The 24,753-nt window shown below is 33.1% G+C and overlaps 2 protein-coding genes across 2 annotated transcripts in view; both read right to left on the bottom strand.

Moving 5' to 3' along the window:
- Positions 1 to 637: 637 nt before the first annotated feature.
- LOC142326539 (putative CENPB DNA-binding domain-containing protein 1) lies at positions 638 to 991 on the bottom strand. The gene has a single exon (XM_075369116.1). It carries the CDS (start codon positions 989 to 991, stop codon positions 638 to 640), a length of 354 nt encoding a protein of 117 aa, XP_075225231.1.
- Positions 992 to 5,756: 4,765 nt separating this feature from the next.
- Cc2d2a (Coiled-coil and C2 domain containing 2A) overlaps positions 5,757 to 24,753 on the bottom strand; it is a 102,563-nt gene continuing 83,566 nt past the window's right edge. The window contains exons 26-28 of the mRNA XM_075369115.1: positions 20,759 to 21,007; positions 16,330 to 16,704; positions 5,757 to 6,391 (exon numbers count right to left, since the gene is read on the bottom strand). Of these exons, the coding sequence (XP_075225230.1) occupies positions 6,203 to 6,391; positions 16,330 to 16,704; positions 20,759 to 21,007 (813 nt within the window). The 3' untranslated portion in view covers positions 5,757 to 6,202. The remainder of the gene's footprint in view (positions 6,392 to 16,329; positions 16,705 to 20,758; positions 21,008 to 24,753) is intronic.

Here is a 24,753-nt window from a genome sequence, read left to right as displayed (position 1 = left end):
TAAAGTTTCTTGAAATTACTTATGTGACCTTCTCATCCATGGGCTGAATGAGAGGAGTCGAATTAGGAGGAAGGAACTTTCTAGTAATGAAGTCGCACTCACGCAAGACAAAATCCTTCAAGCTTGGTGGATGACTGGGAGCATTACACATTAAGAGGAGAGCCTTCAAAAGCAGATTATTCTTCTCTACATAACTTTTTACACTTGGTTCAAACACAACATTAAACCATTCACTGAAACACTGCTTCGTTACTCAAACCTTGCTATTTGATCTGCACATCACAAGCAGCTGACACTTCTGGACATTATGTTTTCAAAGTGGTAGATCAATAAAGGCTTCATTTTGCAATCCCCACTAGTATTTCCACAGAACAATAGAGTTAGTCTGTCCTTCATTTTGGTTTGTGCCCTGGAAATGACTTCTTGTGTGATGTAGGTCCAGCTTGACATTTTCTCATTTTCTTCCACAACAGGCCAGTTTTATCATAATCAAAAACTTCTTGATAAATAAAATGCTCACTTTCCACAAACTCCCCAAACTGTTTAACAAATTCATTGGTTTCAACTTTATCGGCACTAGCTCCTTCTCCATGCTTCACAACAATGTGAATACCGGTCTTTTATTAAAATTCACAAATCAGCCATGGCTAGTTTTAAACACCTCGCTTTCCTGGCTAGTTCCTGCTTGATTTTTCATGAGATCAGCATGTATCACTTTAGCTTTCTCACAAATAATTTCTTCTGATGCGCTATCAACAACACATTGTTTTTCAGTTATCCAAAGCAAAAGCAATTTCTCAACATGCTCTAATGTCTCCAATCTTTGTTTATAAATTGATTTAACACCCTTGACAAAGTTAGCATATTTAATAATGTCTTTATTTTTCACTATTATCGATATCGTCATTAGTGGTAAACGGTATGCAGCAGTTAAGTTGCTTATACCCATGCCACCTTCATATTTTTCAACAATCAATTTTTTCAATTTCATAGTGATCCTAGTAATTTTTTTAGTTTTGTGTTTCTTTTCATTTGCCTTTTTACATTCCATAATTAAAATTTACTTAAAAATCAAAATCAGGAGAAAATTAACAAAAACTTATAGGACGAATACTGTTTACTTCTATAGCAGCAGCTGTACTGACATTCAACCGATTACAGTATTGTATCTTATTCACATCTATATCCCCACCCTAGTCATCCTTGCTGCACATGCATTGAAATACAGTGCTTGCGCATGCAAGCACGCTGTTCAGTACAATGAATCATATTTATGATTTAAATTCAGCTATTATTATGCAAAGTACATAACAAATTATCAGTAATGAACAACCTAGAAGTTTGTTAAAAATATTCACTAGTTTATTTAACATAATTTTTAAAATATAAATGTAGCCTAATGATTCCAAATTAACAAACCAAATGGAATAAACTTTATTGCCTCCTGTTTAGCAGTTATATTTTGTTATATGATATCCTTACTTGTATGATCACTCATATAATAATATCAACTCCAAATATAAATGGTTATTAATTTAATTTTTCCTTTGAGATAATTATTTAAAAATGAAGCAAATTTCACACAAAAGATTTATGTCGTATACCAAGCAAAATTTGTCACATCCAAACAGGATGTACGAGGTGTGTGAGAAAAGTAATGAGATTGGAAACACTGCGAGCGATCTGGCAACACTGTGTCTACTGGTGTGAGCTAGACCAGTTTGTTCATCCCTTCCAAATGCTCAGTACGAGTTTCAACTCTATTCAGCCAACACATTATTTTTGACAGCGCTATCAGTGAAGTTGTGTTTTTGTTGTGTTACGAAAATGTAGCATCGGAATTTAGAACAACATTGTGCATGGGGAATCCACGAGTATTTTAACTTTGAAAAGTTGAAACAGGCCTACGAGGAACATTGCTTATCAAAAGCACAAGTTTTCTGCTGGCACAAATCATTTTTGGAAGGCCAAGAACATGTTGAAGATCAACCTCGCTCAGGGAGACCTTCAACTTCAAAATCTGATGAAAACTTGAGCGTGTGAGGGTTCTTGTGAGATCAGACCGTCATTTAACAATAAGGATAATGAGTGAACAGTTAAATTTAAACACTTTCACCGTACATCAAATTTTGACAGATGGTTTGGACATGCGATGGTTTGTGCGAAATTGGTGCTGAAAAACCTCACAACGGAACAGAAGGACAATCGAAGAAATGTGTGCGTTGATTTTCTTGAGAGGATTGACAATGACCAAGAATTCTTCAATCATGTGATCACAGGTGTTGAATCCTGGATATTTGAGTACGATCCTGACACAAAGCAGCAAAGCGAAGAGTGGCACTCTTCATCATCTCCTCGAGTGAAAAAATGTCGAATGAGCAAATCAAAGATCAAAACCATGCTGATTTGCTTTTTTGACAGTAGGGGTATCGTGCATAAAGAATTTGTTCCTCCAGGACAAACTGTCAACAAAGTGTATTACAAAGGTGTCCTTGAAAGGCTCAGGAAAAGAGTGATTCGTGTGAGACCAGACATTACAGACAAATGGATGCTTCACCATGACAATGCCCCGTGTCACACGCCATTTCCATCATGGAATTTTTGACCTCAAAACGCATTCCTATGGTTCCTTAACCCCCCCTATTCGCCTGATTTGATTACTTGTAACTTTTTCTTTTTCCTGAAATTGAGACATGTCTTAAAAGGATGTCATTTTGGAACTCTGGAGAACATTCAAAAGACTGTGACCGACCAGTTAAAAGCCCTACCAGTTGAAGACTTCCAGCGCTGCTACCACGAGTGGGAACAACAACTCTGCCGGTGTATAGCTGCCCAAGGGAACTACTTTGAAGGGGATAATATTCTTGTTTGAAAAAAATAAAAATTTTGGTAAGTAAAAAGTCAGTCTTCTTACTTTTCTCACACACCTCGTATTCCAAAGCAGAAGTATGCTGAGGTACCACTGTACGTAAAATTCTTAGGAATAAAATGAGTTTACCTAATTCATTTAATATAAAAAATGGTTTTGAATTTTTAGTAAATAAATTAAGTAGTTTAGATGTAAATAAAGATATTAGAATGGTTAGTTATTATGTAACTAACATGTATCCTAGCATATCTGTAGACTGTACTGTAAAAATAATAAAAAAAAACTAAAAAGTAACCAAGAAGAGCCAAAATTTATTAAAGATATCATCACCATTAATAAGAAACATATGCCAACATATTTATTTTGAATTTAATAACAAATATTATACACAAAAAGAACCTACCTATGGAATTTCCACTATCATCAATATATCAAAAATATATTTACAGGATTTTGAGAGTAAATTAGTGCATGGTATCACTCAAACACAAAGTTTTCATATGGACATGGATAAGTTGATGATATTCTCATTATATATAACGCAGTAATACATAATAAACGTAATAATATTAAACAAATTAAACTCTTACAATGAAAATTTAAAATTCATATTTGAAATAGATAATAATAGAATGTTAAATTATTTAGTGGTCGATACAACAAGGACAACCGAACTGAAACATTATAGAAAATAATCGTTATCTAATAATAATGATGTTTCAAAAAGAATGCAACCCTAAAATTAAGAAGGTAGAAGTCACGCATAGGTAAATTTTATTTCTCCCTATATATCACTTAGCAATACTGTACTTAAAGTAGCAGCATGTAATAGTTAAAATGTCCTTATGCGCTAGTGCTATATTGGTATAAATTCTCTTTGTTTTGTTAACTATATTGTTTTCCAAGGATAAACATCTGTTTATTATCGAGACTTATTGCATGTATAAATCTTACTGAGTGAAGACTAGTTTCAGACAAAATTTCCCAATTCTTCAGTTCCTAATAAGACAATATTGCTTTTGAGTAATTAATTTTGTGATACTGGGAATGCGCACGATCAGAAAAGTACAGGTCAACCATCACAATTAACAATAAAAGTTCTGGAGGATGTGAAAGAATGTTTGACTTGCTCACCGAGAAAATCACTCAGAAAGTTATCTTAACAGGCTGAGCTTTCACTATCTATAGCTTTCAGCACTACTAAAAAATTACAATCCCATGCTTATCTCATTGGTATTGTTCAAGAACTGAAAGAAGTAGACCATGAAAAACATTTACAGTATTATGTCAGTTTTGTTCTCTTATTTTGGATCGTGTTTATTTCAGTGACAAGGCACGGTTTCATTTGGATGGCTACATTAACAGCCAAAACTGCCGAATATGGAGCACTGAAAATCCTCAAGCGTTTCATGAATGACCATTACAAGCACGTAAAATTTGTGTTTGGTGTGTGATCTCCCAACGTCGTGTAATTGGGCCTTTATTTTTTGACATATCTGTAGACGATGTGGTTTATCACAATTTAATCGAACAATTTATTGCCATGTTAGATTTACACAAACAAGAATGTCGATTCCAGCAGGATAACGCAATGTGATATACTGCTAATGAAACGCTGGATATGTTAACGGGAATTTTTTTGGTCATCGTCTGATATTAAAGGGGTTGTGGCCTCCAAGATCCTCAGATCTTACACCAGCAAATGTTTTCCTTTGGGAGTATTTAAAGTGTAGTTTTTAAAAACAATCCTCATACGCCTTATTAATTGAAGGCTAACACTGAAAGTGAGATTTCAAACATTACCGAACAAACATTATGAAAAATGGCTGCTAATGTTATGAAACGTGTATGAACCTGCATTGGCATCACAGGAAATCATTTTGAACATCTATTTTAAAGCTATTAAAGGTAATTTGAATATTGTTGTATAAATATTTTATTAACATTAATATTTTTATAATAAATTCATGTCATCAAAGAAACGGGTTGCGTTGTTTTTGAAACACCTGTTAAAACAATTTATAAAATTTCAATTTACCCTTGGTTTCATAAAATTAATACTTATCTTATATAATAATACTATATACTAGTATATATATATATATATAATATAATACTTATATAATAAAGCAATCAAACACATAATAACAAAGAAAAGTTTAATGGAATAAACATCATAAAACATATAGCAGTTGAAAATGGATATGATATTAGTTTTAATTAATCATTTATAAAACTAACAACTATCAAAATACAATAACAAATATCTTATAACCAATACATAAGCACACACAAAGAGTGAAAAAATACATAAAGTATATATACAAGAGATGATACCAATAAAAAAATATTTAAACCACCATACAAACCTAATAACCATGTAATAAGAAAAAAATAAAAAATCTCTATGGAATTTATAAAATTAAATGTAATGATTGTGATGGTATTTTTACATGAGAAAAATAAATAGATCCTTTAAAACTAGATTTCTTGAACATTACAGAAATTACAAAAATAATAAATTAGGTTTATCTAATATGGCAGACCATTTAATAAACAATAAATACACTATTTTTGATACAGACACAAATTTATAAATATTAGAAATTAATAAAGATAACAAAAAATTAAATATATTAACAAAATATTACATATATAGATACAAACAGAATTTCAGTTTGATAGACATCAGACAGTATTTGAGGGAGGCATTCTAATAAAGATAGCAATAGATAGCAGTACTCATAATACATTTTTGTGTAGTTTTCATTATACTATTATAATAGAATAATGAAAATTACACCATGTGCATGGTTTATTTTAGTAACATAGTATTTTGTTAATTTTTCAATATTTTTTAATATATTTATTTAATGTGCAATTAGTAAAATGATTTTAACCATGAATGAGGGTGCAGGATCCTGCGAAAGTACTAATGATAAAACTAAGGTAAGATGTATCTTATCTCAATGATGGTCTGGACTGGGTGGTTTATGTTAGTAGAATTTTAAATATAATTTTACAGAACAGAGGAATAATATGAATCTTAAAAAGATTAATTTCAATAAAATAGTTTAATAACTATTGTGTTAACTCATTACCTTCACCTATACATATCACAGCTTATCTCATTTCTCCTACTCTAATTCAATATCCATGAACCACATCAAAGTCTAAGAGAATACTTCAAGTTTTTCAATTCACATTAAAAATCATAGCCAAAAACATTTACCTTGTCAAGCAAAGATTCACAAAATATATATTCTGCAACTAAACAAATGTTTTTAGAATTATATTTTGAAAGCTAAACCTACCACCTTAATCATTTCTTCTTCACCTTCTTCGAACAAGATATGCTACATACACCCACACCGAAAGTATATCACATGGATAAGGATGTATGTAAACAGCCAAAGCGAATTCAGCATCTGGATTCTCATAACAGTGTACACCTGTACCTTTAACAGCTTCTTCAATTTCCTTGATATGAGTATAAGCAAAATTTAAAGGAAAACCACACATCTGAAAAATTTTGAAGTAAATGTAAATGAAAAATAAACATCACAACTACATAATGTTTAAAAAAATATGTATGTACAAATATTAAGCCGAAGGTTGATACTGTTGATGCCAATAGCTGCTATACAGAGCCTATGCTGTAGTATATTTTATGCTATAAAATATTTTATGAAAGATATAGATCTGCTACAGCATATTTTACGGTCCAGATAACATAGTAATATATTACTGCCTTTAAGAAAAAATAATGATATTAACAGCCTTAAGCTGTTAAATTTTTATTTATCTGTAATTATAAACTCAAGTCTAATCAAGGGACAAAATAAACAAATATTGTTTTAATAAATCCTGGCTCACATATAAATTACTGATACACAAGAAGCAATAACGAGAATTAAATGTAAAAAGGAAGAAAGGACACAGTGATCTTATAAACTGAAAATCACTGATATCAAAACAAAACAACCCATTTAAGTACCAGCAGCCAATAGCTATTAAGTTTCACACTTTATTAAATAAAATTTGTGCAATTTTTTTGTACCATCATTTTTTGACTTATCTAATGAATTTCTCCTTTTCTTTGATTATGTGTCCATCAATAAACTTCTTACAACCTGAAATTCTATTACCAGTTTCATATTTTAATCATCATTATCACCTTTATCATCTTTACTCTCTGTACTTCTTTTTAGAATTCATTAATCCAAGGTGGCTTTGCATATGCCCAATCAACCTAGGTCTTGCTTTTATAAGATTCTGCATAAAGTTTTCTTCTCTAATTCATCTTAATTACATTTTAAATTCTATTAACTCACCTTTCATTTTTTTGTTTTCATATTACATTACATTTAAAAAATGTATATTCTTTGTTTAAAATAAACTAAGAAACTATACTCTACTTCTTATACCAGGAATTATGTAAAATTCATTGCCACAAGTCGTATTCATTAGTTACTTGTTTATAGTCTACATTTGTTGTCAAACAGCACTACATTTCAAATAAATATTTTAAGAAATTTTTTTCTAATTTGTAACTCTATTGGTAACAACAGATTTCTTTTATATGTTAATACTTACTGATTTCTAATAGTTTGCTTTATATATTTTTTTTACTTTATTCATCTTTAGTAATTTTATTGCATAAAAAACAAAATCCTGCCGCTTTTCCTAAATTCTGTATTCTGTGTGCTGCTATCTTAATATTTAACTGCTCATATTTATCTAATGATAATCAATATTTCTGTCATTGTTCAATTGCCTTTGTTTAATTATTATTTACTTTCAAACTGAATATCTCCCTTACCAATAAATCCAACCCATTCATTATTTCTTCTAACTCATTCTTTGCTTTAGTCAACAAAAATAATATTAATCGGTCTTAAACAACTCTACTTTTTTTGTCACCTGATTGTTATTCTGGTCTCTTTTTTTATTTCTTTTATTGGCTCTGTCAAATTAAAAATAAAGGGAACAGGCTTTGTCCTTGTTTTACTATGTTCTGTATTACAGATGCGTTTCCTCATTTTCTACTTTTACTATAACTATCTGATTCTTCTAATAATTATAATTTTGTCTACCTATAACCTCAAGGACAGAGATACCCATTCTCTTAACAGCTTTATTTGCACTTAGCCTAATAGGCTTTTTCCCATGTACATTGGTAATAGACAGACCCATGGCCCATAACCAGATACGTATCTGTAATTCATTGCCGCAAGACAGAGAGTACAGAAATGAACCCAGTAAGTTCATCAATGGGATTTTCAGTTGACCCCTGCAATAATAGAGATGAAATCCAAAACCATAACTTCCTGAGAATTACAATTACAATTTTATTACATCCAGTGTTTCTTTATAAAGAGGTATATAACCATAAACCTGTTCTTTCTTCATAGTTCCCTGAAACTAAATTATATTTAGTAGTTTTGGGTCTACGTCTATTATTCTATAACTTAGTATATATACTAATTTGATTACAATATAACAGGCGATTCAAAAAGGACTTCACAATTTTAAAGTATATAAAAATTTATTTACATAAATTACAGATTTGATTGAGGTTTCATTTCATAGCAAAACACATCAAGTTTTGACTCGCATAGTTCATTGGAACCGAATTTGGTCACCAGCGCTGTCACCAGTGTTGTTAAAAACAAAGTTTTAAATGTACCCCACTTACTGGTGTGGAATGTGCTCACTGTGTGTTTTGGTTTCATGATTTGAAGTCTACAATTGCAGTTCAACATAATTTTCATAGAGAGTATGGTAGGGAGCCCCCTAGTAGGCATACAATTTATTCTTAGAACCAAACCTTCGATGAAGTAGGTTTGCTCTGTTAAACATACAAAATCACCAGACGCACACATGTCCCTGAAGCTGCTGTAGAACAACTCTGAGAAAACTTTGTAGATAGTCCGAAGAAATCAACTCAACGTGCATCATGTGAGACTGACATTCCACAAATAACTGTTTGGCGCATATTATGTAAACAATTGCACTTGAAACTATACAAACTAACCATGGTTCAACACACTACTGATGACGAAAAAGTTGCTCGACTGCAGTTTTGTGTGGAAATGATGTATAGAATTGCAGACAATGATACATTTTTAAACAATGTAATTTTCAGTGATGAGTCACTTTCACATCAACGGCAAGGTGAACACCCATAACTAACAAATATGGAGTAGCAAAAACCTTCATGAAACTTTGCAGCACATTTGTGATAGCTCTAGGGTCAATGTTTTTAGTGCCCTAAGCAAAAAAAGACTGTGTATGGCCCGTTTTCCAGGAGGCAACCGTAAATTGTATAGTTTATCTGGACATGCTTCAAGGTTTTCTAATTCCTCAGTTAGACGATGATGATCAAGATGGACACCATTACTATCAGCAAGATGGGGCACCACTTCACTACTGCCTAGAAGTACAAGATTTTCTTGATACTTGATTCCCAGGTCAGTGGATTGTTCGTGAAAATCCAGTTGCATGGCCACCTCACTAACCAGAACTGACCCCACTAGATTTTTTCTAGTGGGGTTTCATTAAAGATCAGGTTACATACTTTCTTTGCCTGTTGATCTTGTTAACACTTTGGATTAACACCACATCCTAACCCTGTAGGGAAAGACAGCCTCTGCCACCCTCTCCGTTGAGAGACTTTATGGGCTTTACCGGAGGTCATCTTCAAAACCTCGGCTTTTGATATATTCCAGTCTGTCTCAGCCAGGATGTCACCGTTGCGAATGCCACAAGTGACATTCCCATTGGTGTAATACTAGTTAATAAACTCAAAACAAAACACATCTCACAGAGTCTTAAGCAAGACTGAAAATACCTAACCAACAAAGGAACTGAACTACCTACCCGTAGAAGGTAAAACTGAGTTCAACACACAACACGAAATTTAAAAATATTACACAGAACAATAACGACACTGTAACATTGAAACAAAACAAAACAAAGGAAAAGAAAAACAACAAAAATTTATAAAACAAAACATCAACAAAACAGAATACAAGAGAAATCCAAGCAAAAGTCTAGATCCCCTCAGCAATCCTTTCCTTTGATAATTGCATATAAAACTCTCCACTATTGCCCATTTGGTCTGGCTTATCCAGTTCACACAAAGATCCAACGCCGACCCGATAAGATCAAGTTCGACAGATGGTCTCCGTACATATTAACTTGTACATCAAGCACTCATAAAGAATGTGGTAGGTGTTGGTAGTCCAACTGTCCACACTGAGGACACATCCCAAAATCTATCATAAAAAAATCTGTTCCTAAAAGCACCATGGCTGGAAAGAAATTGCATCACATAATTTATTAGGGTGCACCCAAGAGGCATCCCACAAACCAATAACATTTGGAGAGAGATCATGCATATAATGCCCACTATCTTGCCTGCCACAAAGCATTGCCATGTTGTTCAATTTCTCGAACTTTATCCAAAGTCAACTCACTGAGCTTCTTAGCAACACGCCATTGCTGCTTTTCAGACACAATTAAGTCTATTGGTTTCACACCTGCAATCACTGCCTCCCGTGAAATAGTACGGTAACCACCCGTTACCGTAAACAATATTAGGTGTTGAGCCCTTAATAATACGTCCCGATACTTTTATATTTTAGCCTATCCACCCTAACAGGCACCGTGTATAGCAAAATAGCCTCGCACACACCTTTATACAGGATGCTCATGGTCTTAAAGTTAAGACCACAATCAGGATTGACCACATATCGAATACCAAAGAAGGCATTGCAGGCCCTCTCCATTGAAGGTGCTTCTTAAATTGCAGTTTCTCATCAAGAAACACCCTGAGGTATTTTTGAACCTGAACATACTTTATATGCTGACCTGCCATCAAAACATGGATATGCTGACTCACTGCCAAACGGCATTTGAGGAGCATCATCGTGAAAATAACAGATAACTTAATAATAAATAAATAAACTGAAGTAACACTAAAAAACAAAAACAAACAAATATACAAGAAAACACAGTAGAAATGTTTGTTTGTTTCACCCCCAGGCGTGCAGTTCATAGAGAATTTAAACTACACACCAAACTAGCCTAGATAGCTTATCAGGCTATCTATGCAAATTAATATCAAATAAGACTAATAAAACACTCCAGAAGCCTTGAAACAAGTACAAAACCATAAACCAAATCACAATGAACACAATCAACTAACAGACTATAATATAACTATAAAGTTACATCAAATAAATATCCAAATAGCAGAGCCTACCCACAAACTCAACCTTTCCTACTAGTGTCTCATGTTGAACTTGATTAACATACCGCATCACAACTCCATAGGGGGAAGACACCCACCTTGTGATGTTACCAGTTGCCACACCACCCACTCCGTTCCAAACCCTGAGGGGCTTTACTGGAGGTCGTCTTTAGATCCTCTAACTGATTACATCTATCAATCATCAGTCAGGCCTCAGTCGCAATACCACCGATGTAAATGCCTCAACAACATTTGCATCAGTAAATACATAATCAAATTTCACCATCATATAGGCCTCAAAGGACATCTTCACATCGAACCTAACACGATCCCCAAACTAACTAACCGAAACCGCGGAAGCGCGATCCCCGTGCATAGTACAGATTTGACAACAACATTCGTGACTGTGAATGCCTCAGAAAACGAACGAGTTTAAAGTTATATCAGTGCTACACTTATACCAATCAAAATTGTGTATTACGCAACATAGAAATTCAGACCTACACCCAAATAAGTCGACCACTTTAAGTCACCTGAAAAGCAACCTAATTCCGGTTTGAACAGGAGCCGGGAATAAAAACCCCTCACCACCATCCGATCCCATCATAGTGTCTCGCGTGGCATTACCAAGTCGATCAGGACCACCACCGGCGGAGGGAAGCCACCCCCACCAGTGGGAGCCCCAAATCGAATCACAAACAATACCAATATAACCGTGGCACGATGCCAATGCGACTACCTCCAACCAATCCAATCCAATGCCTAAGCCGGAACACCCTAGTCACCCGGGATCCTACTACGATCGAGTACCTCGATTAAACTCCCTCTGCAGACCTACACACCGCAAGGGCGCGAAGAAAACCAGCCATTATAGACCACTCCTCGTGGGCATCCAGTTGATACGGAGATCCAGAAAGTAATATATTCTATGAAGTTCCCTAACAACTCGTGAACGTTCGACCTATTATTGGGAACTGACGTAGAGGACGTGGTCCACTGTATCATCAATTCCGCAATTCGGGCACTGACTCGAATCTACCAAACAAAACCTAAACAAACTCGGAGAGAAACTGTGTGATATACCGATTGGGGAGACCCATCTAATCGGATCTAAATTAGACACTATAGGAAAGATACCATCCGTGTATATATCTGTGGGGGATTCGTCCCACCTGACCTGCCAAGACGCAAGGCCCCGGTCTTCAAACTCCTGCTTTCGTTCTGACGTCAATAGGTTATTTACCTTGGAAATGTAGCGTTCCTTACGCTAATTGGCCAAGATATCTATTGGTTTGACCCCGGCTATAACACAGACTGCCTCCGCCTACAACAGCCAGCAAGAGGAGTCGCTGGGTCCGTAGAAAAATGTCCGCGCAATACCTAAAATCCGTGCGGTGAGCCCAGACAGGCGCAGCACACAGCATAATAGTTTCGCTGACACCTTTGTAACCTCCGTTAAAGCCACTTCTGGCAAGGAACGGAGCGGGGGGTATAGCGACCGGACACGCTACGATGGCGGGATCTTCTCCCCTCGGAAGGGGATGATGACACCTTGATGAATGATTCTACGGATTCCGTAAAAAGCATCAGCAGCATTTTTTGCTACATACTGTAGATGTTCCTTGAACCGAAAATTTTCATCAAGGATAACAACCAGGTATTTTTGAGTCGGAACGTACCGAATGGGGAGACCAGCCATCCGAACCCGATTCGTCAGGAAGCAGCCAACCGCCCTTAAGCAACATCATTGTGTTTTTCTCTGGGATGAAAATCATCTTATGTTGGAGACTCCAAGTCGGAGTGTCTCACAAGAACGAGCATCTCGGAAGTCTACCTCGTTACGCGAATCCCCTTCAATCAGTAGCAGCGCGTCGTCAGCATAAGCGATGACACGACAACCACATGGCAACTTTAAACGCAACATCTAATCGAATTCTATGATCCAAAGAAGCGGACTCAAAACACTGCCCTGAGGGCATCCTTTAGTTAAGGTCTTACAAACTTCTGAGCCACCATCAAGCAAGAAAATGGTCCGATGGCTGAAATAACTTGAAAGCACTTCTAGTTCATTTCGTGTACACTTATGCTTCTGCATCTGAAGCAGCGCAGAGGGCCACCCTAAGTTGTTAAATGCCTCGGATATGTCCAGAAAAATCCCTAATACATATTTACATGGACTAGAGGAAGCTACATCCATCACCTTTAGTATGGCATCTCAGTGCTCTTGCCTAGTTGGAAACTGGTTGTCCATTAGCAAATGATCAGTGGCCAATCTAACATTAATATGCAAATATAGGACCTCCTCAAAACCTTGCCAATCAAAGGCAACAGCGTTAGTGGGCAGTAAGAAGAACTAACAGTAGGATCTTTGTCGCCAACCCACTGGGTTGCTCTAGTGGTGAATGCGTCTTCCCAAATCAGCTGATTTGGAAGGCGAGAGTTCCAGAGTTCAAGTCCTAGTAAAGCCAGTTATTTTTACACGGATTTGAATACTAGATCATGGATACCAGTGTTCTTTGGTGGTTGGGTTTCAATTAACCACACATCTCAGGAATGGTCGAACTGAGAATGTACAAGACTACACTTCATTTACACTCATTCATCCTCTTAAGTATTATCTTAACGGTAGTTACCGGAGGCTAAACAGGAAAAAAAAGAAAGAAAGGATCTTTGTCGCCACCTTTGAACAACATCACCAATGACATCTCTATCAAATCTGTAAGTTATCTCAATAAATTTTTAAATGTTTTTTAAGTTGTGAAGTCCTTTTTGAATCACCTGGTATATTATAATTATTACAGAATAATAGTTCTCATTCATCAAACTCAATCAAAAACAATTTCATTCTCATTCATTTAAAAACTTGAAACTATTATAAAAATTAATCGTTTCAAATTTTTACCATAAAAATTTCATGTTAAACTAGAAAACTTGCATACAATTTACATTAATTTTTTTAATGCAAAAATATTTATCACACTAGGGAGAACCTGTTGGATTTGATAATGTTGAGTATTTGCAACTGGACAAGAATATTGAAGGAAGCACAGATAAAAATTCCTTGCAAACACAATCAATTACTCTTAAATAACTTATAATGTACAAAATATTAATTGAAATTAAATACAAATTAATTTAATACCAATTAAATTATTTACTAAAAACTAATAGAAACTAATACTGAGTTAACAGTAGGATAACAAATTGAAAAATCAACACTTCACTTAATACAACAATTATTCACTTTTAATGTTTACAAAAAGAACTACCTTACACTTTATTACTGAATAATTCACTTTTCCTGTTCACAAAGAATTTATCAAACATCTTCCTGTTTTTAACCACTTTCCAATATGGAATACTCGTGACACACTCTTCATTTATCTATTACCCCACTCACTCCAACAGCTCCCTCACCCTGTAATCACTTTTTTGCAAACCGTACTAGTGTTATCACACACTGTACTAAAAAAACTTGAAAACTGTCACTCTCCTGGTCCCTGGCAGTATTTATATCTCTGATTCTAGAGCCTGACCTGCAGTAGCCGTACTTGACTGGAATAATTTCCACTGTTCACATGTTCTATGCTTTTCTATAAATACTTTTCTAGAAAGAGTCCCTTTGTTGTTTCTTCTAGATTCTGATTTCTTCTTTCTAGAATCTTCTCTACCATTACAATATGTTAAAATGTACACATGTCTCACATAAACACGAATTAAATTACAGATTTCTTTGTGAAAAGTGTACATCTACCATTGTGTATTTGCCATTCAAAACCACCTTTTTTTGTTGTCAGCTTTATTGATAAAATAATCATCATATGGATAAAACCATGTTACTCCAGCATTAAAAAAAAAATCTGATGTGAACACCACATGACTTCCTTATATGTCTATTACATTACATTACATTACATACATACATTTTTTCCTGCATTTCATTTAAACTTATTTCATTTGAACACGAGATACGATCCTCTAATTCTTTAAAAAAGTGGACAGTTACACAATTTAATTGTGATGGCACGACATTGTATCACATTTTTTTTGTGGTGTCTGTATCAACGTTTTAATTAGTTTATATAATAATTTTGTTTCAAATAGTTATGTGGTATAAGTGAGAATGTGTCGAATCCGTAACCATGCACATATCAGTTCGAATCCGACTTATATATATATATATATATATATATTTTTATTATTATTATTTTTTTTTTAATTAAAATGAAAAGTACATAAAATTTTACTAATTTTTCTTAGTAAATTTTACTAATAACTTCTAATTTTTTCATATTTTTTTGTTCTTGTTGTCACAATAAATTCAAATTAAAAAAAGAAAAAGTTAAAAAAAATATGTATATGAAGTCGGATTAGAACCGATGTGCCTTCCCCTTGTAAGATCCAAAATTTCATTAATTAAAATTTTTTTTTTTGTCTTCAGTCATTTGACTGGTTTGATGCAGCTCTCCAAGCTTAAAATTTTATTTGGCTATAACTCTGGAACCAATGAAAATAAGTACCACTTATGATATATCATTGAAAAGCTCGCAATGGGCTTATTGGGCTTATTACTGCAGTTACGAAAAAGTCCAAAATCCAAAACATTTGGATTTTGGGCTTTTTGGACCACTTGATTGCAATCAAAAGGGGAGGTGCACAACTAGATGTTACAACAGTCCTAAATCCAAAATTTCAACATTCTACAGCTAACCGTTTTTGAGTTATGCAAGATACATATGTATAGACGTCACACCAAAACTAGTCAAAGTGGATTCAAGGATGGTTAAAATGGATATTTACGTTGAAATCTGAAAATCAAAATTTTTCACTGTCACAATACTTCTTTTACTTCATACAAGTAAGTAAAAACGATAATGTATGCTTATTCCTCCAACAAGCCATTTAAATAAAGAGAAACAGCTGTGCTAAGTGATTATTGAAATTAATTTGAACTAAAACACACAAAATACATCTAATAAATTTAAAACTAAAGAATTAATTCCAATTTTGAGGTTATTAATCTTCCTTTGTAAATAGATAATTTGAATAATGTTATATTTAAAGGAATATTAAACCTACTCTAGAAATTACATAGTATTGTTACATAATTTTTGTATATTTTCACTTATTTTAAAACAATATAATTTAAACAGAAAAAATAAAATAAAAATGCACACATTATATAGTATTAAAAAACACCTACCTTATGTGATGATAAAATATGAGATAATTCTTGTAAATGTTCATGTAAAATAACAGATGTTTGTTCACATTGCCAAGATAATTTTTCAAGAGTGGGAAGTAACTTTCTTAAAGTCACTATACAGTAACGGTTCCAAACAGTCCTACTAGTAGGACGAAGCTTCTTAATTGAATCTCTTAAAACTTTTTCAATTCTTTCTTGTAAGAGTTGGGTATCAGTAGGAGAAGTTGTAAACAAATCTAACTGTGATGGTTGCAAACTTCCTGTTGCCATTTGTGCCATTCCACGTCCAAACATTCCCCACCAATCAAAGCGTTTAGTTAAGTCAAATTTTACTCTACGTATAGCATCATCTTTTTGTATATTCACCCATACCTGTGAAAATAAATTAATAAAAATTTAAAAATATAAGATCTGTGCACTACTGCAAACATCTACAAGCACTGAGAATTTAGAAAGAGATAAAACAAGCTGCAAAAACCCACTAAACTGACATTCACAGATACATACTCAATAACCAATATCAACTGAGCTCACAATTATTAGTAACATATTCCCCTCCTGCAGGTTTTATTAAAAAAATGAATGGAAAAATTTATAGTTATGGTTATAAAGAGTTGTTAATAATAACTGTAAAAATCTGGTTGTACAAGTTATATTTTATGGTTGAAGCAGATCAAATTTATCAAACATGTTTTTTCCAAATAATATAATTTCCGATTTTCGGATTTATTAGAATTACAGGGAAATTGTGATTTTAAAAATCACCATTTATTTTAAGCCTATATTTATATTTTATATACATTTACTTATATTTACAGTTTTTATACCTACATCATGCACATGTATAAAGAAAATAATTCAGTGAATAGTCTGATATGTTTGATTTGATTGAAGTAATTCTGATGAATATTAACAGAATTATAAAAAATTTACTTTGCTGGGCATCTGGTTGCAGATTTTCCTTCCTCCAATGCAAGAAAAAAAAAAAGATAAGATGACCAACTTAAAATATCCCCTACAGGCTAAACATAGTTGTTACAAGTAATATTTTATGAGTGAAATGAAGGTGTAAATTAAATTAAATTCTGTATTTACGTTAATGAAAAAGTTTATACAGTTACCATATTTTTACAAAATATGTTCATGCATAGCGATGCACTTCTGTGCTCATGTGATCATACTGAGAGTCACCTGGCACAAAATCTTGTTGTCAATGTCATTGATTTCTTATTGAATTTTTGTCTTCAGTTAATCAATAGTGTAGGGATTTGATTCGTAAACTCTATTCTTCAAATAGCTTCGACAGAAAAATTACAACTGGTCAAATCTGGAAAATGTAGAGGCCACTGCCCACTACTAACAGTTCATTCTTTAGTAAGAGCAGCATTAACTGAAGCCAGTGAATCATTTGTGTGACAAATTGCTCCATCTTGTTGAAAGAAGACATAATTTTTTCATGATCTGTTAAGCGAGGTAAATTCTTTGAAAATTGTACGCTACACTTGTTTATTGACAGTCCTGTCAAAAAATATTGGTCCTGCGACATGATTACCAGAAACAGCACACCATATGCCAATTTGCTCAAGGACACTTAAACAGCTGGTGAGGATTTTAAGTAATCTGATAACAATTGTTGTGCGTATTAACATGTTCAGAAAATAGAACTATTTCTCGATCGGGGTTGGGTCTATCTTTTTTCTTTTTCTGTTTAGCCTCCGGAACCACCATAAGGTATTACTTCAGAGGATGAATGAGGATAATATGCATGAAGGTAAATGAAGTGTAGCCTTGTACAGTCTCAGGTTGACCAATCCTGAGATGTGTGGTTAATTAAAACCCAACCGCCAAAGAATACCAGTATCCACGATCTAGTATTCAAATTCATATAAAAGTAACTGCCTTTACTAGGGTTGGGTCTATCTGTCCATCAAAAATGTTTTTGAGAAGCCAGTCACAATAATTAAGTCAATTTTCGTTTGTCTGTTTTCTTAGGCAACCCCTACTTCCCAGAACTGATAACAGAGAAGAATAGATTAAAAATAAGAAAAAGTAGTAGGTGATGAAAAAGGATGATCTATTATGTTAGATTAGAATAGTTCAACATTTTGGCTTGACCCTGTATAACACTTACTCGTACCAACCCGATGTTCATCATTTGAATATTACATTGTTTAAGTGTGTGTAATATTTATGAAAAAGGGGAATTTCCGTCAGACTTCAAAAAAAGTGTTATAGTTATGATACCAAAGAAAGCAGGGGCAGATAAATGTGAAGAATACAGAACAATTAGTTTAACTAGTCATGCATCAAAAATCTTAACTAGAATTTTATACAGAAGAATTGAGAGGAGAGTGGAAGAAGTGTTAGGAGAAGACCAATTTGGTTTCAGGAAAAGTATAGGGACAAGGGAAGCAATTTTAGGCCTCAGATTAATAGTAGAAGGAACATTAAAGAAAAACAAACCAACATACTTGGCGTTTATAGACCTAGAAAAGGCTTTCGATAACGTAGATTGGAATAAAATGTTCAGCATTTTAAAAAAATTAGGGTTCAAATACAGAGATAGAAGAACAATTGCTAACATGTACAGGAACCAAACAGCAACAATAACAATTGAAGAACATAAGAAAGAAGCCCTAATAAGAAAGGGAGTCCGACAAGGATGTTCCCTATTTCCGTTACTTTTTAATCTTTACATGGAACTAGCAGTTAATGATGTTAAAGAACAATTTAGATTCGGAGTAACAGTACAAGGTGAAAAGATAAAGATGCTACGATTTGCTGATGATATAGTAATTCTAGCCGAGAGTAAAAAGGATTTAGAAGAAACAATGAACGGCATAGATGAAGTCCTACGCAAGAACTATCGCATGAAAATAAACAAGAACAAAACAAAAGTAATGAAATGTAGTAGAAATAACAAAGATGGGCCACTGAATGTGAAAATAGGAGGAGAAAAGATTATGGAGGTAGAAGAATTTTGTTATTTGGGAAGTAAAATTACTAAAGATGGACGAAGCAGGAGCGATATAAAATGCCGAATAGCACAAGCTAAACGAGCCTTCAGTAAGAAATATAATTTGTTTACATCAAAAATTAATTTAAATGTCAGGAAAAGATTTTTGAAAGTGTATGTTTGGAGTGTCGCTTTATATGGAAGTGAAACTTGGACAATCGGAGTATCTGAGAAGAAAAGATTAGAAGCTTTTGAAATGTGGTGCTATAGGAGAATGTTAAAAATCAGATGGGTGGATAAAGTGACAAATGAAGAGGTATTGCGGCAAATAGATGAAGAAAGAAGCATTTGGAAGAATATAGTTAAAAGAAGAGACAGACTTATAGGCCACATACTAAGGCATCCTGGAATAGTCGCTTTAATATTGGAAGGACAGGTAGAAGGGAAAAATTGTGTAGGCAGGCCACGTTTGGAGTATGTAAAACAAATTGTTGGGGATGTAGGATGTAGAGGGTATACTGAAATGAAACGACTAGCACTAGATAGGGAATCTTGGAGAGCTGCATCAAACCAGTCAAATGACTGAAGACAAAAAAAAAATTGTTTAAGTAATACAAAAATATAATAATATTCAGAACTAAATAAAATTTTAACAACTTCATATGTATACAAATAATACTAAATATTTATTATTACATTTTACTGCTTCCCGCCAAAGTATGAAGTAGTAAAACAAACAATTAACTTGCTCACACAAAAATACGTTTAGTAAAATTATCTGACCGCTAACTAGCATAATAATGAAATTATTTCGTTTTCTATTTCCTTCTCTCCAGCTCTATAGTCCTGGGTGTGCCTTGGTTTTCTCTACAATTCCAATATGCTTTGATTCCTTGCTGTCTTCTACTGGTTTATGTCTCGCAAGTTTTCCTAAACATCCTGCAACCATTTCATTCAGGGTCTTCTGCTCCTCTTTCCTAAACTGCATTCCTCAACATTACCTTTGTCAGCCTTCTAGCAACCATTATCTGCACATTACCCCTAAAATATTCTTTAGGATATATAAGTGCACCATTTCTATTCACTCAACAAAAAGCTTTTGTTTTTTATCACAATCAAGAAAGCCCATATATCTCGGTTTATTACTAATTTTATAAAAATACAACTTTATAAAGATTTTATGGTCATCTTAATGATATAAGTATATGCTAGTACATGATCATTATTTATAAAAAAAAAAATCAGACATTCTGTTAAACAAATATGAATTCATTATTTACAACATTAATTTGATTTAAATTCTAAGAAAAATTCACGTTTGTTTTTGTTCTTATATTAAGGATACATAATTTTTTTTCAACTACTATAAAGACAACTAAAAATATGAATTAATACTTAATATTTATTATCGGTAATAACAAATTGGTAATTTGTTAATATTACCAATATTAAATTGGTAAATATACCAACATTTTCATCATTTATAAGGCAGTGAACTTTGTGAAGGGGGCAAAAGCTGTCAGTAAGAGAATATTTTTGTCCAGATGCTGGATCCCACACATGCATTTCCTCTTCCTGTTGTGTCAAAACAAAAGAAGATCTGCCATGTGGTATACCGATACCAAGTACAAGCCATGCTTTCAAACCTAAACGTAAGAAGAAACAGCAGAGAAGTACACCATGATCGTCACAGTCACCTTGAAGCACTTTCAAAACTTGCTAAAAAAAAAAACAAAAAACATATATATAATAATAATACAACTGTAATGTACATCTATCATAATATAAAACATGCACATAAAAACAAGATTAAAAGAGATATATTTAACTGTGTTAAATTTTAGGTTTTTCAATGTTCAAATTATTTGTCTTTTGGAACCATTCATGATCAGGTAGATTTGATCTTGATAGTTTCAAATTAGTCGAAGAAATCACATCAAATGTTAAATGAATTTACAAATTATGAAAATAAAAATGACTCTTTTGTTTTAAAATATTTATTAATACTTTTTAGTGTTTACCAAAAAAGAAAAGTTCTATTAATGTTTACGTGCATTTTATTTTCAAATTGAACTTATCTGAAGAAAGCCTTTAGATTAAGCCTTTAGAATTATGCTTTAATAAATATTCAATTTTTCACCTGTTTCTTCGTAGAACAAATTTAATAACCATAACAAAACATACACATGCATAATAAACCCACCCATCCATAACTTCATTAAAATAATATATAAAGAATAAGTTCTTAAGTATAACTCTCAGAACAGACTTTTATTTGTCTTTAAAGTATACAAAAAATAAAAATATAGATAGTTTTAACTATGGTGGCCAATTTTAAGAAACACTAATATTTTGAATCTCAGTAAACTTACTTCATCATGGCGGCAGATTTTTTAGTGAGGAGTCGCCAACACGATGCCTAGTATTAATGATATTAACAATAGTTAAATTTTGGGTTTACCCAAATAAATGAAGAAGAAAGGCACCTGTGTGTCACTTGCTCAAAAATTTTGGCAGCAGACAGCATGATATTTAATAAACTTAAACGACATTTGGAAACATTTTAATTCTTCAAATTAAAATTAAAATCATACGAAAAGCAAACATCATTTTTAAAAAAAGCTTTGTCTATGAATGAAAAAGCTTTATTTGCCTCTTACAGTTTCATATAAAACAGGCAGATGTAAAAAGGCTCACCATTGATGAAGGGCTTATTTTGCCAGCTGCAATTGAGATTGTAGAAATTATGTTTGGAGATAATTTTCCAAGCAATTGCAATTCATACTTCTATCAAATGATACTGTTGCCCATCGAATTGGTGATATAGCTGAAGATATACAGCATCAGCTTTTTGGAAGTTGCATAACAAATTGTTTTCAGTTCAGCTTGATGAGGCAACAGATAGACATTAAAGATAGGCTATAAAGGCTATATAGGCCATAAAGGTTGAGAAACATTGGATTAACTGATTATTTTAATGGATGAGGAAGGATTGGGAGGTACAAAGGTTTCTAATAAATCTAAGTGCTGATCTTGAAATAGTAAGAGTCAACGGCTATTCACACCGTGTTTCGAGTCTAGTAACTAAGGATAAGTATAATAGTGTCAAAATTAAAAAAGGAAAGCCATTCAAGTATATGTACCAACTTTGCAACAGAGGATGAGGAAGTGTTCTGGTATAACTTGCAGTAATCAATTGAAAAATGCCCACATCATGTAATGTTGAATATAGGAAGATTTCAGTTCAAAAATTGGGATCAGTAAGGGATAAAGAAGAATGAGATAGTTTGGTTTGAGGTGTGTAATAACAGGATGCACAAGCTTTTGAATGAATTATTACTAATTCCTTCTTTCAAAAGTTTTTGTTGCTCAAAGAATAAATTTTAACACTTGGATCCTAGACATTTGCGATATGCACAGTCCTGTATCCTAGGGTGTTTGATTGTTTTAAAAAAAAATTTCTGTTTGACTTTTGTACTTGTGATAGGTGAATGATATTAACATGTTCAGAAAGAGTACAAAATATTTTATTTTAATATATAAAACACACTTTCTTTTCAGTTGGGGGCATTTCCTCAGCAAAGTGATGACCAGTTATTCTGTTTGTTTTTATTGCTGTTGGTGTTGCTTAATGTCCACGAACTACTGCCATTTTTCCTAAAGCCATTCCGATCAATAAAATACATTTTTCTAAACGACATTTATGCCTCAAATGCAATGGTTGTGATTCCCAGTATAAGATAAAGTCATAAGCAATTGAAATTATAAATAAATGGGAAAATACTTTTTTCCACCATTTTATTTACTTACGTTTGAATGGATAATATGAAATAATCTGGTTATTTCTATCCACCCGTCTTATTTTTATTACAATTGATAATTATATCCAGTTTAGTTTTTGAAACCAAGCCCCCTTTAGAGCGCAGATGTATTTAACTTTAAATCAATGCATTTACAGTGTCTTTCCATTTGACACATATGAGATGACTTCTTCTCATGTAAACAGACTTGTTTCTTTTTCTTTTTTTTTTTAACTATATTTATTTTTGGCAGCTCTTTCTGATTGAACATACAACTACCAAGAGTTGTAGTCTGTAGCTGCCATAAAAACTCAAGAACAGCTGGTGAGCTGTAAAAACGGTCCATGAATATTGTATATCCCTTAAGATAATCAGAAAGAAGTCTTTGGAAAAGAGAAATTATGGAATTATTGTCAAATTAACCTGTGTAAATTTCAAACCAAAATACTTATGCGGTTGACGAATCACAAACAATATATAATCTTATGCCATATTTATCTTGCTTGCTTTTATTATTAACACGAAATCGTATCCTGCCTCTCTATATCCGTATATCCCTTCATCAATTGTAAAATGTTACCTTGGAGAAAAGCATGCTGGATACTTGTTCAAAAAAAGCCTCAATTTGTGCATAGGATCATGGCCTACTGTGTTATAAGGTACATAATGGGTACTATCATTTACATGAAAATTAGCAAAAATAATAAAAAATGATCTCTAAGCATCACTGATGCTGGGTGTGGAATATTTATAAATTCATTAGTTGACCAAATAACACTTCAATTTTGGTTTCTTGACTATACGCAAGCAAAGAGTTTGAAAAAAATTTAAAAACTTCATGCAATCTGATAGTTGTCCAATTACCCCACAATATATTAGTTTTCAATTTATTAGCTCTCTAGCTCTCTTCAGTTCATCAGAATAAGCTTTTGAATATTTGTCTGTTTCAGATATATATATATATATAATTTCATAATGGCGTAGGAGAAAAACTGATAAAACATCAAATGGTGTAGATTGTTCATTTACTGGACCAGTAATTCCAGTCTTTTTTGTAAATTGGAAGTGTGGGTTGAATGTCTGTGAATGACCAGTCCAAATCTATATCAGATTATGTACTTGGTCTTTTTCTTTTATTGTTATAATCAGAATCATAAATCGGATCATCTAAATTTTCATGGGAAATTTCTACATGTGAATTATTTTCTTGTCCACAAACAAAATTATTACTTGGTTCAGAGTCTGAATCTTCACAAGAATCAGATTCAGATAACATTTCACAAATTAGATCCAATGTTTTGGGATCGTGAATCCATATTTGAACAGAAACTATAAAAATAAAAAAAACAATAGCACAAAAAAAAACATAAGTAACTAGTTTGTTTACAACCAATTCAATATGAAAATCAACACTTCTAACTCCTAACAGCAAAAACAGATCATCAGTTTTAGTAAGGGGAAAAATTGTGAATGAGTTGTTCCTTCGATTCGATTCTTTATAATGAATGAAAGAATCGAGAATCAGTTTGCAGGAGAAACCGATCTGTTTATGATTCTCAACAATGAATTGGATAAGTGATAGGAAACCAAATCTTTCTCAGTTACAATTCGGTTTGATTCATAGCAATCTTTGTTAAGGAGTCTAATAAGAGTTGAAATGAGAAG

Source organism: Lycorma delicatula, chromosome 6, assembly GCF_047948215.1.
Source record: "Lycorma delicatula isolate Av1 chromosome 6, ASM4794821v1, whole genome shotgun sequence".
NCBI lineage: Eukaryota > Metazoa > Arthropoda > Insecta > Hemiptera > Fulgoridae > Lycorma > Lycorma delicatula.
Note: the sequence above shows the minus strand (reverse complement) of the source record. Positions and strands in the feature narration are given on the sequence as shown.